This window comes from Protobothrops mucrosquamatus, unplaced genomic scaffold, assembly GCF_001527695.2.
Source record: "Protobothrops mucrosquamatus isolate PMUCROS unplaced genomic scaffold, P.Mucros_1.0 scaffold_273, whole genome shotgun sequence".
Classification (NCBI taxonomy): domain Eukaryota; kingdom Metazoa; phylum Chordata; class Lepidosauria; order Squamata; family Viperidae; genus Protobothrops; species Protobothrops mucrosquamatus.
In genome coordinates this window covers 14092-27420 of record NW_015386349.1, presented here as the reverse complement: position 1 = coordinate 27420, position 13329 = coordinate 14092, and the positions used below count along the sequence as shown (strand labels likewise).

The window sequence follows — 13329 nt, the reverse complement described above, 5'->3', positions numbered from 1 at the left end:
CTTGAGAATAATCTTGGCAAGCAATAATAGTGGCCAAACAGCCAAAGGTGGACTTGAATGAAATGAAACGGAAGCTCCAGTCTGACCTTGTAAAACAAGGGCTGCCAGGATTGCATGTCCCAAAATGACTGCCAACATTAAGGAAGAGAGCATGATTACTCTCTACAGGTACAGCCTACGGATCTGCTCCAATAACTAAACTACAGGAAACACGGACAACATACGGCCAGCCAGATGTTGCTGGAACTCTAACATCATGTAGTCCCCGCCAATAGGACCAGGGAGAGAGAACAGGGTCTGCAGCAAAGACCATCTCCTTTCTTTGCTTCTCACTTAGGAAGGCAATGAGAAATCTGACCATACTTCCATTCCCATCCCCGCCCTCATTGGGCAGTTCTTCCATCTGCAAGTCTAAGGAGTTGACGTGAGATTTAAGATGTTTTGCAGTTCTGCCAACCTCATGAGGTCGGTACTTATGACACACTAAGGCAGAGGTACTCAACCTTGGCTCTTTTATGACTCGTGGACTTCAACTCCCAGAATTCCTGAGCCAGCTTAGCTGGCTCAGGAATTCTGGGAGTTGAAGTCCACGAGTCATAAAAGAGCCAAGGTTGACTACCCCTGCACTAAGGCTAGCCTAAAACAGGGCTGGGTAGTTTGCAGTTCAGCACATTGTACGAGTGCAACCACAGCATGTTGGAAGAACCTGGTCTATCTATTAAGCCACAATACCTTGAGGGTTGTTGTTTTTTTTAAATTTGAATGCAGCAAGATACCCCAATGTAGCATATATTGCATTTTGTTAACTTTAACATGCTGCCTGATCTCAGCCTATCGTGCCTCCTTCACAAATCACAGGGCAGCTGATGCCACTTTTCCACCTGCTCCCCAAACTCAGCGTGCAAGCTGTGAAAGGCCAGCCAGCCTACCAACCTGCCCTTGTTGAGGCTGAGCGATGATAATCTGCCCGGGCTGGATTGTGGTGGTGGATGTGGTTGTCTGCTGGCCCGTCTGCTGGCCCTGGACTTGGACAGCTGCTGGCTGCTGGGCCAGAGTGAAGTAGTACTGGACGGGTTCTGCCGGAGTCACAGCCTGGCGTACCTCCTCCTAGGCCAATGGAGAAGAAGGTGGTCAGATACAGTAAACTAAGCTTGAAACATGGGATTCCAGCAGAAATGCAAACAGGCATGGGAAAATTAGGATTAAAGGTATACAAATGTCAGGATTTGCTTCCCCTCTGACTAGTATTTTAATATATATTTTTTGGGACACTGCACATCAACCATCTGTTCCACTCTGTTTTATTTTCTCCCATCTTAAGAGAATATTCAGGCCTGGTGGCTGAATCTCTATTCCTTTCTTGAAAAATGAGGAGCATCCAAGAAATGAACAGGTCTGCTATTTTGGGGGAAAAGCTTTCCGGGCCAATGAAAGGAAAGAGCGAGGCCAACGAGCTGATGCAAAATGTCATTTGCTTACGTCACTGAAATTTAAAACTACAGGCGGTACTCAACTCACAACCATTTATTTAGCGGCTGGTCCAAATTAGAAGGGCACTGAAAAAGAAAAAGTGACTTATGAGTGGTCCTTGCATTTACAACCATCACAGTCTCCCCCAGGGCTGTGGAGTCGGAGGAAATTTTGGGTACCTGGAGTCGGAGTCGGCAAACAATGCACCGACTCCGACTCCTACTAAATTTAGATTGGAATTAAAAAAAAGCAAGTTTAAATGTCCCAATTCACAAAAAGTTATAATTAATGACTTCTCTACTGTAAGAATAAAGACCAATGCATGCAGTGCCTCACGTAACCGCAAAACGAACACATTAAGTGACCGTGAAGAAGCATGCTTTTCATGTGCTTCACTATATGGCATGTATGTTGCCTTTCTTTCCTTCAAGGAATGTATAAAATACATTCACATATTAATACAGAGGAGTCGGAGTCGGGGAGTCGGAGTCGGAAGTACAAAAAACTGAGGAGTCGGAGTCGGAACATTTATCTACCGACTCCACAGCCCTGGTCTCCCCCCCCCCCAGTCACATGATCAAAACCCGGGCACTTGGCAACCGGCATTTGTTTAGGATGGCTGTAGCATCCCAGGGACACATGATCATCATTTGTGACAGTCCCAGCCAGCTTCTGACAAGCAAAGTCAATGGGAGAAGTTGATTTGCTTAACGGCCACGTGATTCACTTAACAACTGTGTGGCAAAAAAAAAAAAAAGGTTGCAAAATCAAGGGGTGACGCGCTAAACTGCCTTGCTTTGGAACAGAAATCCCGGTCCGAATTGTCATCAATCAAGAGCTTCCTGTATTTGGGGTTCTTGGGGCAAATTACGAAGGCAAAGAATAAAATGCAGTCATAGCACAGAAACAGGTAAGGATAACACCTTAGTACAACGGCTACTGCAGTATAACAGGAGCACTTTTTGTCTTAAGTGCCTGCTCAAACTCTCACATCAAGACCTCTCCCTACCTACCTTTCCTGGTGCTCTGTCTCCCTCCAAACGATGAGCTGAGAGGACAAGTTTGGAGACACATTTTTGAGTTCCCCAAGTCAAAACGAGGAGCTACAATTTCCGAGAGGACCAGTCCATGCCAGGAGGCGTAAACAACCTTCTCCCAGCCACCACAAAGTCACAGCTGAGAGTGTAGGATGTTTACACGCACTGCTACATGGTGAGGGTTAAATTGGCGAAACACACACACACACGAGGGCTACTGGCAGGTTAACTTCCACCACCTTCTACGCAAAACGGTTGGGGCAAAATAAATAAATAAAAGGGCACAGAGGATGCTCACCTTAACTGGGACTGAATTCAGTCTTAGTGACTCGTTTTTCAAAGGTGATGCTAAGATCTAGTTTGGGGGGGGGGAAGTCTCTCATCTTCAAAGGTTGGTTTTTTTTAAGTTTTTTATTTATAATACAATTAAAACAAAAATGGACATACGTGGCATTCCAGAGTAAATATTCCTAACAATTTGTTTCTCGTGATACAAAAGCTTAATACATCATCCTTAACCTCTATATAAACCTCATTCTTCTACACAATACAATTATATATACAATTATATGTACAATTATATGTATGTTTCAATCCTATCGTNGTTATTTTCTTCTTGGGACTTTTTCAAAAAGACAGGCGTCATTTTTTTTTATTAGCACGTCCCCTAAACTCGAGTACAACCTTTCACGATTTAAAAAAAAACCATTTGGCACTTGGAATGGCTGCAAAGTCTGAATGAATCACGGCTTCAAAAGCACTACCCAACTGTTGTCTGGCCCACTTGCCAGCAAGGATGTCGGTGGGCAGGGCCAAGAGACGCTGCTGCCAAGAATGAATTCCCTCCATAGCACATAAGGACCTCTTGTGCAAAGCCACCGGCCTGCGTCAAAGCAGCTGACCCTGGACCTACAGGGTGGGAGAAAAACCTTTCTGGGAAAGAAAATCCCTTGCTGACTTCAGTAGAGTTGGAAGCCGCTGCCCAGACAGAATGGAAGCTGACGAGAGTCGCCCCTCTTCCCTTTCCATCTAAAACCAGAGTCATGTCGCTGCAAGACATGAGCACTGGACAAATTCCTGTTTGGTCAGCGAGCTGGAAAAGAAGGAAGCCGGCATAATTAGCTTCCTGCATTTTTCAGGGCACCCTTGGACCTGGTGTGTGTGTGTGTGTGTGTGTGTGTTAAGGCTCTGTTCACCCTGAAAGAGGCAACTGCGATGAGAAAGATCCAGCAGGAACCCCATCAGAGCTCTCTTAAGCCAGACTATGGTAGAAGGCTCAAGGTTTTAGAGGTCACAGCACGCAACTATGGATGGTTGTGTTGGACAAATCACTGCGTCTAGCATAAGATGGGAAATGTAGTTCAACATCACCTGGAGGGCACCAAAAAAGATCCTTTACGTAATGGCTGGAAGGGGGTTATTTTTTAAAAAAATCTCCAAACTACAGGAAGAGAGGTGACTTCTGCCTCCAATATATCAAGCGATCCAAGTGCTCTTTATATATTTCATCTCTGCATTTCCTGGGGAGATGAATACTGCAAGATTGCTCTCAACATCTTGAAAAGTCACAGCTCCGTAAGAAACTGTTTTTTAACTTTTCTTCCCCAAGTTTCTAATGTGGATACTTGATATGCTTTTGTACAATAAGGAGTCAGATGGTAGGTGGAAGCTCCTTATTTCAATTTTAAGCATCTCTATTTTGTTTCCAAACTAAAATTTGACTAGCGGGGCGTCTATTAAGGAATGACAGGCTGAAAACAAGCAGAAGCAGAAGCAGCCCAGGACTGCCAAGATAGGAATCCCAAGAGAACTATTTTATTGCAGTATGATTTTCATCCAGAGATCTGCAATATATGACTCAGGAACATGGTAAAAGCATGATAAGGTAGTGCCATAATGAGCCAACGTATTTGTAGAACTCAGTGCAATTAAAAGAAAACAAAAAAACAAGACATCCAGGCATCCAAGCTGTCTTCATTAAATCTGTTTCTTCAATCTAACCCAGTGTTTCTCAACCTTGACAATTTTAAGGCATGTGGACTTCAACTCCCAGAATTCCACAGCCAGCATTGCTGGCTGTGGAATTCTGGGAGTTGAAGTCCACATGCCTTAAAATTGTCAAGGTTGAGAAACACTGATCTAACCAATCACAGAGATACGAAACTCTTCATTACTCTCTTTATGTAGCTATAGTTGCGATCGCTGCGTTCTCCAAATGGCTACCGAGGATTATCTCAAAAACACAAAATAGTCACAAAACGTAAGCATTAACTTAAAAAGGTTGTTAAAATGGTCTGTGGTGGTTTCATAAAGTTATAGAAATGTCCACAAAGGAAAAAGAAACATTAATACCTAAAGCTTCCTGGAAGACTTGGGAATAAGGACGTGTCTTTCTGTTCCTCTTCTTTAAGACCTCACGTCAGTCTGTCTGCAGACCTAAACTTAATGGATGTCTACTCCTTTTTTTATTTTATACTTCTGTATCTTTTTCCCTTTGTTAACTCAGTACGGATACCTTATTTAATACTGCTCCATAAGGACTCGTATTTGTTGTATCAATAACGATGCATGGTGGGGTTTTTTTTTAGTGAACCAAGAATGCCAGCTATTCAAAGCCGCAGAGAATTACTTGAATCTGCTCGTGAAGTCTGGAGACCGGTAACCCTTGAAACCTGACGGTGGAGAGCAGTGCAGCCATTCCCACATGTGGCCCCAAGGGACAACAGGAGGGGGACAGATACAAAACAGCGCCTTGCTTGTTCTATATTTGTAGTCAAGGCTTCTCTGAAACCAAAGCAAGCCTGTCTTGGCCTTTACCAAGGAGAGAAAGTGGAACAGACGTCAGAGCACTGCTATCCACCCTGCTGCTGGGAACGTTCATATAGTGCAGTGTTGAAGAAATTTGCTCTCCCCCCCTGCCCTTCGTGGCACACCTGGATCCTTTAGGAATCCTACATTACTGGCAAACTCGAATGCCTCTGAGCTTGCCCAGGAGACAGAAACCTTAAATCTCAGTTACCTGCACGACACTTGTCAGTCTGCTGTGACAGAAAAAAGATTTGCAATGCTTTTCAAGTACACTGTTGTCAACGTTCAGAAACGAGTGCTTGCAGTCAGCCCTTTTTCATTACAGGGCGCTTTGGAACATCGGTGTGACTGCTCATTCTATTTTTATGGAAGGAACAGTGTAACATTAAAAAAAAACCACCATGTAGCAGGAGTGGGAACCTTCCATTTCCACCCCCCTCCCCTGCCATCCAAGCCGGAGAGGCCGAGAACAGCAGCTGAATAACATCTGGAAGATTGCAAGTTCCCCACTTCGAAAGCGAGGCCCCTGGAGGGACACTGCAATGCATTCGTTATATAGATACTTCTGCAAAGCCATATATCCCTTCTCTGAGCCTCCAGCTGGAAAGGTCTGCCTTGTTCTAAGGGGGGGGGGGGAGAGATTTAAACCCCCGGAGAGCAAACACTATACTAGAATCACTGTTCTTTTTACATCCTCCCTACAAAAATTGGAAGCCTTATACTTGCTATACCAGCAAGGAATAACATTTGGACGAGGCTTCTCCGTAGTCACTGAATGTCACAAGTGGGAGCTGATGCATAGACACAGGACTGTATTTCAGTGGCACTAAACTGTTCGCTCAGCAATCCTGAAAAGTCAACTTCCCCAACCCAGGGGGGTGAGGCTTCTCCATGGAATGCCTTAGATCAGGGCTTTTCAACCAGTGGTACGGGTACCACCTGTGGTACATGGGCACCTGGCAGGTGGTACGTGACCATCCTAGAAAAGTGGTAGCAGGGGAGGGGAATGAGCTGAACCGGTGGCAGCACCGCACAAGCCTGAGCGAGAGATGGCTGGAGCTGCAGGGCTGCCAGGGCTCAGCGGAAGCGCCAGGATCAGTGCCAGGCTCCAGCTGGAGCTCGGTGCTGATCCTGGTGCTTCTGCTGAGCCCTGAAGAAGCACCAATCAGCTGGAAAGCAGCACTGATCCTGACACTTCTCCTGAGCCATGAAGAAGCGCCGATCAGCTGGAATGTTGCAGCATCTCCAGGGTCTTGTGATTTACATTCAGATGCTTGGCAACCGATTCATATTTATGACGGTCACAGTGTCCCAGGGTCATGTGAAGTGACCAAAACCTGCTGCAACCACCCAGCAGACGGGGGGAATAAAAACCAAACAGCCCCCACCCCCCCTGCTGCCAATCCTCAACAGAAATGCTCACAACAATGAAAACCTCGGACAGGAGGAAGAGCGCCGCAGGCAGGTGTCTTGCTCGGCTGTGGCTTGGGGGGCACTTTTTTTCAGTGCCACTGTAACTTCAAACAGTCACTAAGTGAACTGTTGTAAGTCAAGGACTACCTGTACTTTATCACTTTTTTTCCTTTTTTTTTTTGGGTCATCAAGTTTTTGACATTTTGCTTGGCAACTGGTGGTACTCAGATATTGCCATATCCTAAAAGTGGCACAATGGGTGAAAAGGTTGAAAAGCCCTGCCTTAGATAAAGGACAGGGGCAAACGTCAGGCTTCGAAGACCTACCCGGTTTTCTGTGTGAACATCCAGACCCAGAATATAAAGCAACGGCCGAAGAGCCAGACATATGACTAGCATTCCAGAACTGGGTATTTTTGGAGTACATTTAGCAGCTGAAGAATTTGTTTTCAGGGCAACAGTTAAGCTCACCGGTTCCTCTTCCCACCATCCTCCCGCAACCCCAACCCCAACTCCTAGGTTCCCCAATTTTCCCAGGCATTTTTGTACTTCGGTGACCTAACTTAGGAGGAAGACGTGTGCTTCGTTTGTTGCTCTTGTTGAGTCAGAAGTCCTGGCTATCAGCTGAACTCCACTCTGGAGGTCTTCCAAAGGTATCACCACTGCCCTAAGAAAGCATGTTGCGCTCAGAGGCCAAGGAAAGAGACCACATACCTTCTCTTGAGGTCTCTGGAAGTAGATCACAAGAGCACTCCATGCTAGGACCATTACAGCTAGAAGAACATTCGCAGAGGTTTTAATCGTCCGATTTTCTTCTGCATTTTGAGGCTGGTTTGAACAGAAAGCAGCGGCTGAATGGATTCCAAATCCGAAGCCTTCGCTGGCCGGGTGTCAGCCCAGGGCCCGTCCTGTCTCAGGAGGATGGTGGCAGCCTGCCGCTGTAAACATCCGACTGAAAGCCTCTCAGCCTGCACAGCTTCCAGTCAAGGATGTTTACAGGGGCAACAACTGCCCAGATAGATTCGCAACGAGGCTCCCCCAACCTGATGGGGTCCCTTGGGTGCCAGACAACCATGGTATTTGCACACGTGGGCCGATTCCCAGGTCAAGTGTCCTGGAAGACACGGAGTTCTAGGGAAGATGGTGGCTCACCAGCAGCGTGAATTCTCCATTCAAGGAGGCACAGGTTAAGTTACCTTTATTAAATCTCTGGCTGGCATTTGTCCAGTCAACTGGGAAAGGTTTTTTTTTGACCAGGCAAAATACAGACGTCGCAAATGACCCATTGGAAAAACGTGTCCCATTCCTATGCACAAGGCAGAAACCTGTGACATCATGCACAGGCTATTGCTTATGTAACAGGAACCCTGCTGGGGAAGCAATCAAGGACCCAGTGGTGAGCCCAGGGCAGGGAGGGCACACACTGCCTTTCAAATCCATCCTCACACTGCTTTACACAACCCCTAAAACATTCAATTATCTGAATTGAAAGCAGCAGCGATACCACGTTACATTTGAGAAGAGAGCAAAAAAAACAAAAAAAAACCCCGAAGGATTCTGCAGAATAAACTACATTAAATCCAACTAGCAGACTAAAGAGAAGCATGTTTGTTATGTACATAACATCTGGAAAGAGGAGGATTGCCTGAGCTGGAGGAATAAGCAGCTCCATTCACCAGACAGAATGTAAGGTTTGGCAGGCCTTCCAGTCAGCTGAAGTTCAAACTGGATTCAACAAGCTGAAGTCCAACTGGATCCTGCATATAAATCTGGGCACTGTGCAATCCTGATTTGCCTCCAAAAGATGCACCAGGTCTTATTTTCAGGGGATGTCTTACCCGCTTACTTTAGGACCGCTGCAGCCAGGCCCCCTATGCCCTGACACTGTTGCGCCGCCGCCCACGTTCTTCTGCGGCCGCATGCCACGTGGCGCATCACGCCGCTGCCACCACTTGCGGCAGGAGGCCACGTGGCTCATCGTGCTGCTGCCGCCGCTCGCAATCAGCACGACAAACCTCGCAAGCCCCCATGGGGAACTAGAGTTATATATACAACAATGTCACAATATACACACAAGCCCACTTCACTAGTTTGCTGCAGCTGAACCCTAATCTTGTCTTATCAGATTGCAGAGCTATGGAGAAGAAACAGAAGGCCATTCTCATACCTTTAGAGGAGTCATATTCGGTGGCTTTCAGAAGAAGGATAACTGAAGAAGGTTCACACCCTTGTTCAGCTGATAGACCCGAATTTTGGAGTGCTTCCTTTGTTTGAACTGCTTCCATCTCAGTTGGCCAAAAGACCATGGTCTATGACCATCAATGTTCGTTTCATTGCAAGAATCCTCCATTGGTGTCTGCATCTTTTACCCCTGGTGTGCTGTCTTTTTAGATTGCAAATCTAAGACACTAATTTTCTTGCATTTATTGGATCTATGAGTTGCTCTAGGGAGCTTTTGGTTTGGGGAATAAGATATAAATCCACCTAATGTCCCATAATATGGTACAGAAATAAGATGGAACCTGAGCTTTTAGCTTGGTTTACACAAAATATTTACACATCTTGGGAGAAGAAAGAACTTTCCGACTGCATAGAACAGTCCCCACATTCTTTTCCATGGATACAATTACATTTCGGACTCTGCTGATCTGTTTGCACAAGTCTTAACCAAGAAAAAAAGCTTTTTCTTCCTCTCATTAATTTCCACTGACCACGATAACATCACAAAGTTATAGTTAATCAGATCTGGGCATGTGACATCGTCATCAAGGGCAAACAGAGCACGTTCCTTCTGGATTAATCAGGTCCAGATTGCAAACATATAAAGAGAACACACACACACAGATTCTCTTTCACCCTCACCTGTCGCTTTGGAGGTTTAAGTTCATCCCTTGGAACGATGTCAATGAGAAAGTCAAATTGATCAAACTTCGTGATGGCCATAGCAATATCATTTCTCTGTAACAAAAAAGGAAGCATAAGAAACATTTGGTTTCTGTAACTCTAGCTGAATGAACGCTGTTGACACTGGCCTTGATCAGCTTAACAGGAAAGGCAGAGAGAACAATAGGTGATGAAGATGATGATGACATAAAATCTTAACAACCTGAAGATACACTAAAACTCGTACAGGAAGACTATTTTCAAACTTCCCAGTTCCCTGAGGTTTTTTTTATTTATTGCTCTGCAAGATCAATCAATACGAATGCTTTGTATTATATAAAGTTACTCAATCCCAAAGATATGAAACGCTGTGAGTTGTATTCAGTACAAGTAGTCCTCAACGACTGAAAATAATAATAATAATAATAATAATAATAATAATAATAATAATAATAATAATAATAATAATAATAATAATAATAATAATGATGATGATGATGATGATGATGATGATGATGATGAAAAAGGTGGAAGAGACCTTGGAGGTCTGGAGGCAGGTTGTTCCACTGGTTAATTGTTCTAACTGTCAGGAAGTTTCTCCTTAGTTCCAGGTTGCTTCTCTCCCTGATGAGTTTCCATCCGTTGCTTCTTGTCCTGCCTTCAGGCACCTTAGAGAATAGCTTGACTCCCTCTTCTTTGGGGCAGCCCCTGAGATATTGGAACCCTACTATCATGTCCCCCCTCGTCCTTCTCTTCGTTAAACTAGACATCCCCAATTCCAGCAGCCGTTCCTTATATGCTTTAGCCTCCAGTCCCCTGATCATCTTTGTTGCTCTTCTCTGTACTCTTTCTAGAGTCTCAACATCTTTTTTACATCGTGGTGACCAAAACTGGATGCAGTATTCCAAGTGTGGCCTTACCAAGGCCTTGTATTAACACTTCACGTGATCTTGAGTCTATCCCTCTGTTAATGCAGCCTTCCCCAAGAGGCAGACCTCCCCATGAGGTATTTAAAGCACAATTCTGAAGGCTGCCCTCCCTGATCATGTGACTGCATTCCGGGCGCTTGAAAACGAGCCCGCATTTACAGCTGTTTGCAGGGTTCCATGACTGCTTTTGACAATGTTTTTTGCTGAAAACTGACATTTACCTGCAGTTTTCGGCAAAATCAGCCATAGAGAAATATCAGTTTGCTTAACAAACATTCTTTTAACAACTGGGTGGGTCAAGTGGATTACCCTCTTTATGATCATCATAACTTACAACTGTAATGGGCAGGGTCCATTACGATTGTAAGTCGAGGACTTCTTGTATCACGTAGATTTGTTATTTGTTTGTTTATAAAACTTATAGGCTGTGTTCCTTAACTCAAAGTAACTCTGGGTAATTTAAAACTCATGTATCTTTTCTACAGCATGCTGGATCACTGCACTTGATCTAGGACTGGAGGCGTGAAGGATCTCCTATGGCAAAGGGGAGATCAATCTGCCCTCGTCCGCGGGAAACTGCAGTTTGCAAAGAGTTGGCTTTGCCCTTTCTAGTCAGAAAGAGCAACTATTTCAAAATTAAACAAGCTGACTCTACTCAAGAGAAGGCATTTTGGCTCTAATGCTTCCGTCTTCTTCCTGCTGCCTCTGCGTTGTGGTTGTTAGATTGTGAATCTACAGCAGAGGCCGTTATCTTTTATAATCTGCATGACACTTATTAAGCAGTTAAAAATGTCTTAAGGGCCTAGCAATAATGCCACTAATAATTCCAAAATGAATGAATGCTGCAAGGTACCCACTACGAAAAATTGCCACGAACGTTTTTTCTCGTCTACTTTTAATTAAAGTTCTGAATGTTTCTTTTTCCCCCTGTGTGAAACACGGAGCTCAAGAATCTCCGTTTTCATTTTTCCCTCTATACAAGGAATAGTCAATGTTAGGGTGGCCAGCTAATATTTTGCAAGGTGGCATGGACTACTTCAAGCAGTGTAATTCTTTGCTCTTAACTGTAACTAATTCATCTTCTAGCCGGTTAAAACAATTTCTATGCAGTTTTCATTTCAAGTGTGATAAACTGTGCTGTCAGTCTTCAGCAAACAGGGCTACTGTGCCACAAAAAGGGGGGGGGGGGCTAAGATAGCCTACCTTTGTTTTATTCCAAGGTACCAACACTTGTTGCAAAGACCTCTTGGGAAAGGCAAAAGATGGGAACAAGGGACATTCGAAACCCCCGCTGGTGATGCCCATGGTTACGATACAATATCACAGTGATGGCGAACCTTTTAGAGACCGCGTGCCCAAAAACTGGCCCCGCCCCACTCCACCCCCTGCCTCGCCCCTGCTCTGCCCCTACCCCGCCTGCCCGCAGGGCCACTCACCGCCTCCAGGGCCCGCTGCAGATTGCCCAGGCAGCCCAGCAGCGCCATGGCGGCCACGCCCTCTGCCCGCGCCTCGCAGCATCAACTGTGCGGGATGGGGCTTGAGGGCAGAGTCTTGTCTACGCTGCCTGGCTGCCATGTCCTTGGCTCCGTGTGGGCCACGCTCGGGGGCGATTCTCCTCCAGGGGGGCTACTGGTGAGGGGGTCATGGGGGGAGGCGAGGCTGGGGCAACGGCACGTGTGCCCACAGAGAGGGTCCGAGTGCCGCCTCTGGCATGCGTGCCATAGGTTCGCCACCCCTGCAATATCAGCAACAAAGGGCTTTTTTCCCTACCCACTTCAGAGGTAAGGGAAAGCAAAGTCATCCTAGGTTTGTGGCATGAAACAGACCGGGATTCCTTAAACCGGGCAACTTTTTAAGACGTGTGAACTTCAGCTCCCAGAATTTAGCGTGCCGGGGAATTCTGGGAATTGAAATCCGCACAGCTTCAAGTTGCCAAGTTGAAAAACACTGCATTGGATCTCTGACACACCACCCATCCTGCAATATGTTTCACAATCTAGCTCAAGAGAAGCAAATTTTGAGTATGCTGGTTAAAAGAAAAAAAAAGGGAGGATTGTCAACTTGCTGGCTTGCAAGATTTGCTGAGCTGAAATAGTCCACCAGGGTGCTGGAATGGTGACATTCTGGAATGTAGGCTTTTTCCTCTCCGCCTGTAATTGTTTGCTGACTTGCAAAGTGCTAGAAGTTTTTGGGACAGAGGAGTAAATAGTAACTGGGTAGCTTCAGTGCTCAGCTAATCAGTTAGATAAGCCAAAAGAAGCACAGGCTAAGTGGTGAGTGTGTTTGGGAAGTCCCAGGTGGCGAGGAGAAAAAAAAACGGGAAGAGGTATATTCAGGAAGTGAGCAAGCGAATCAGGATACAATGCATCAAAATTAAAAGTGTATAAAAATCAGAAGGCCGCGTGCTGTGTGGCTTCCTGAATGTTCCCCTGAACTTGTTCAGAGAAGGTCAAGCTGATGGAATCCACATTGCCAGTCGGTCTGTTTAGTCTATCTGCCTTTCCCAATCTGGTGCCCTCCCGATTTGCTGGAACCACACCTCACAAGATTCAAAACTAAGATGGGTGGCATAAAAAAATAATAAATAAAAATATTAAACGTTTGCAATCTCTAATAAACCCATTTGCTAATAATTCACAGGAAATTTGATAAAACACACACACACACACAAAACCCCCTATACCCCCGCCCCCTCCTTCAGAAGCATCACTGCCACATCTCTTGCAACTTTCTGAGATGTGCTAGAGAGAGAGAGAGGAGAGAGAGAGAGAGAGGGAGAGAGAGAGAGAG

At 45.5% G+C, this 13329-nt stretch overlaps 1 protein-coding gene across 1 annotated transcript in view; it reads right to left on the bottom strand.

Annotated features, from left to right (window-relative positions):
* The window catches only part of NFYC (nuclear transcription factor Y subunit gamma), a gene marked incomplete at its 5' end in the record, with an annotated part of 34379 nt that overhangs the window by 7126 nt on the left and 13924 nt on the right, over positions 1-13329 (bottom strand). The window contains 2 exons of the mRNA XM_015831682.1: positions 934-1107; positions 9590-9685. Coding sequence (XP_015687168.1) covers positions 934-1107; positions 9590-9685 — 270 coding nt within the window. The remainder of the gene's footprint in view (positions 1-933; positions 1108-9589; positions 9686-13329) is intronic.